Genomic DNA, 3,397 nt, shown 5'->3' on the forward strand with positions numbered 1-3,397 from the left:
GAGCACTTGAGTTTGAATGTGAAAATCCTGTGTAGCCTTATCTTGGATACTCACTCCCTCAGTTTTACTACTGTTGTTTTCCACGGTTCCTCTTTTTTAATGTGTGTGTGTTTCTGTACTCCTACCTGATCTCTCTCTATGTGATCTGGACAAAGAGCCAATCTTCCAGACAGGTGAGCAGAGCTGCTGTCATCCACCTTCCTGACACTGCTGCATCAACCTGCATGTTATAGCAAAAGCAACGATGACATGTACCACTGCTTTGAATGAATTAAAATGCTTTTTTTACTCAATATGCGCGTCAGTTTGCGTCGCAATTACCACGTTGTGACAGAGCTCGGGAGCAGACCTGCGCTCTTCCGGAGTTAATTAAAACGCTCGCTGATTGGACAGCCACATAATCCCCGGCGGGCTTCGTGCTCCTATACTAACTCGAGAGCAGGACAGCGCGCGAGCCACAATCTGCCCAAGGCTCGAGGAGGGAGAGCGTGCACGAGGGGAAGGGACACACGAGCGCTCCGGTGTCATCGGGCTCAGTCAGAACCAGTGTCGTGGATGAACGTGGGCTATGCGCGCAACGAGAGGGAGCGCAGCGCACAGAGGAGGTGAACGCATGTAGAGACTCGCAGCCTCCTTCTTCAAGAGTCAGTGCGCACAGAGGAGGAGAGGAGGAGAAACACCAAACTCCTGGAGAGAGCAGCGTGAGTACAACCTGCAGAGGACAGAGGGGGACACTTGAGTTTTTTCCTGCTGCGAGAGAAAATGAATGCCAGCGACGAGAACCTGCTCAAGTCCATCAGCAACGACGCGCTCCTCGACCTGACGCAGCGCTACGGGCAGTCCGCCTTCGGTTTCGGCCCCAGCCACGGTGCCGGAAGCCCCGCACGGTACCCGCTCACACCCGCAGCCGACTTCCTCTCCGGGCAGACGGCGAAGTCCAACGAGAGCGGAGGGGAGCACACGAGCGACGACGACGACGGCTTTGACTCGCTCGGAGGTGCTCGGCGCTCGGGGGACGACAAGCCCGGGGGCCCCCTGACCAAGAAGTCCAAGGAGCAGCGGTCCCTGCGGCTCAGCATCAACGCGCGGGAGAGGAGGAGGATGCACGACCTGAACGACGCGCTGGACGGTCTGCGCGCCGTCATCCCCTACGCCCACAGCCCCTCGGTGAGAAAACTCTCCAAAATAGCCACCCTCCTCCTGGCCAAGAACTATATCCTCATGCAGGCTCAGGCTCTGGAGGAGATGAGGCGGCTGGTGGCGTATCTGAACCAGGGACAGACCATAACTTCACCGATCCCCACCGCCCTGGCTCCCTTTGGACAGGCCACCGCCGTCTACCCGTTCACGGGCTCCGCTCTCGCCACCTGTGCCGAAAAGTGCACCACTTACTCCGGGACACCGTCGAGTCTCTTCAAACACTGCAACGACAAGCCTTGATGTGGTTCCACTCTCTTTCTTGAACTTTTTACCTGTCCACTGCACCCCCCTCTCTCTCTCTCTATCTCTGTCTCTCTCTCTCCCACTCGAGTTATTTTCAAATCATTCTGTGTGGAAAATAAAAAACCATTTTAGTCGAATGCATATAATCTTAAAATATGGTTAAGTAATGATGCTGCGATGTTTCATCCAGATTTTACAAACGCTACAAACTCATTGTTTAGGCCTTCTGATAAGTTACTGCAGGCCAATGTCCAGTTTTTATAAGTTTGGGTAAATTTCAGTAATGTTCTGTCATCAGCTCTTATTTGTAATCTATGCAACATCCAATAACAACTATAAGAAACGTAGAATTACGCACTAATCTCCACATTTGAATTTAATCCAGCAATTATGAAAGAATTTCCCTCGACTGACTGCACTGATGCTATGAGAGGAAAAAAAACAAATGTCATGTTGGCTGATATATTTTCTGAAACGACGTGTTAACAAGGTTGTTTTTTTAATTATTATTATTTTTAAGTTATTGCACATTTCACATGATTGTATTGTACAACTGTGGGAAAAAATCGAATTGCTCCAAGCCCGGCTATACTAATGGTTATATAGTCTACAACCTACACACTGAAGAAGCGTTTTGGTTGTGTTGCAACATGGATTTCATATATTGTTTATATGTCTTTATAATTAAAACACATATCTATGCTTGGGCCCGGTTTGCTTCATTTCAAACAAACATTTCACCGCTTTTCAAAATTAAGGAGACTTTTATTAACGTGCACTAAAGTGACAAATGTGTGCAATTAATGCCTTTGACACGTATAATTTCTATTATTTAAAATGATGATTTCAAACATATTGTTGTGGACGTGCAATGTGATTAAAACCACTCAAAGCGAATCTGCGTTTTTACGCAGAACGTTAAAAAGACACGATAAAATAGAAACGTGTGATTTTCACTTCTCACCCTCCATGAGTGGCCCTCACTAAAATGAGTTGGCAACTTTCTGTTCTTGCATGAAGAAGCCTCTGACACGAGGAGTTGCGTCTAAACGAGCTCATGGGGCTGGTGAGGCCCGGTTGGCACGCACCAGGGTCGGTGGCGCTGCAGGGGAAGGGTGCAAAGAGAAGCCCGGGGCACCCAGGACCTGTCTCTGGGTATTTGGGTGATCGCAGACTGCCTTTGTCGGGCTCTTACACCCTGGATACTTATTAACACGATTTCAGCTCCTGTCTCCCTGCTCGACTTAATTCAAGGAGCGTCACAGCTCCATGCAGTTTCCCTTTGCAGGTTGTGGTTCAATTTATAAAAGTACAGAACAAATGTATGAGTCATTGTAGGTTCATGTTCAAATTCCTGAAAACAGGTATCTCTATGTGTTTTATTTGATTTCTTTGATTTGCCTGACATTTACCTGAAAACTGCCCCAGGATATCTTTGTCCATATTATATTGGTCTTAGGTGCAACACTATTTTGGATTTTCTTGAAATAATAATAAAAAAACCTGAATTGTAATTGTAGCCTGAAAATTGATACAGATTTTCTCGAAGATGGCAGTACTATTGTTTTTAAATTGTTACTGTTCCACAAACTTGAATCATTTTATGACGATAACAGAATCCAATTTCATAGTCATGTCTCTGGATGGTAAATCAAAAAGAAAGGATTGCTCTTAATCCCACAGGTGTTTGTCTTTTACCAAACATATCTACATTAACTCTGTTCCACACGGTTCAAAATACATCACATCAGACATTTAGAGCAGGTGGGTCAATTAATGCTGGAGTCAGAGAGTGACTAAGTGATCTGCCCTGTCTCTCCCTGACAATTTAGTTGCATGTCACAACAACGGGCCCTCCATGGCATCTTGAATTGGACCTCTGATGACACATCTTATTTCTGAGGGCCCCACCAGACTGTCAGGGGGGCATTAGGGATGAAATGTGACAAATACT

General features: G+C 46.7%; 1 protein-coding gene across 1 annotated transcript; it reads left to right on the plus strand.

Moving 5' to 3' along the window:
* Positions 1-441: 441 nt before the first annotated feature.
* Positions 442-2,145, plus strand: bhlhe23 (basic helix-loop-helix family, member e23). The gene has a single exon (XM_020096022.2). It carries the CDS (start codon positions 763-765, stop codon positions 1,438-1,440), a length of 678 nt encoding a protein of 225 aa, XP_019951581.1. The 5' UTR covers positions 442-762; the 3' UTR covers positions 1,441-2,145.
* Positions 2,146-3,397: the final 1,252 nt, after the last annotated feature.

The sequence above is a fragment of the Paralichthys olivaceus genome, chromosome 6, assembly GCF_024713975.1.
Source record: "Paralichthys olivaceus isolate ysfri-2021 chromosome 6, ASM2471397v2, whole genome shotgun sequence".
Lineage (NCBI taxonomy): Eukaryota > Metazoa > Chordata > Actinopteri > Pleuronectiformes > Paralichthyidae > Paralichthys > Paralichthys olivaceus.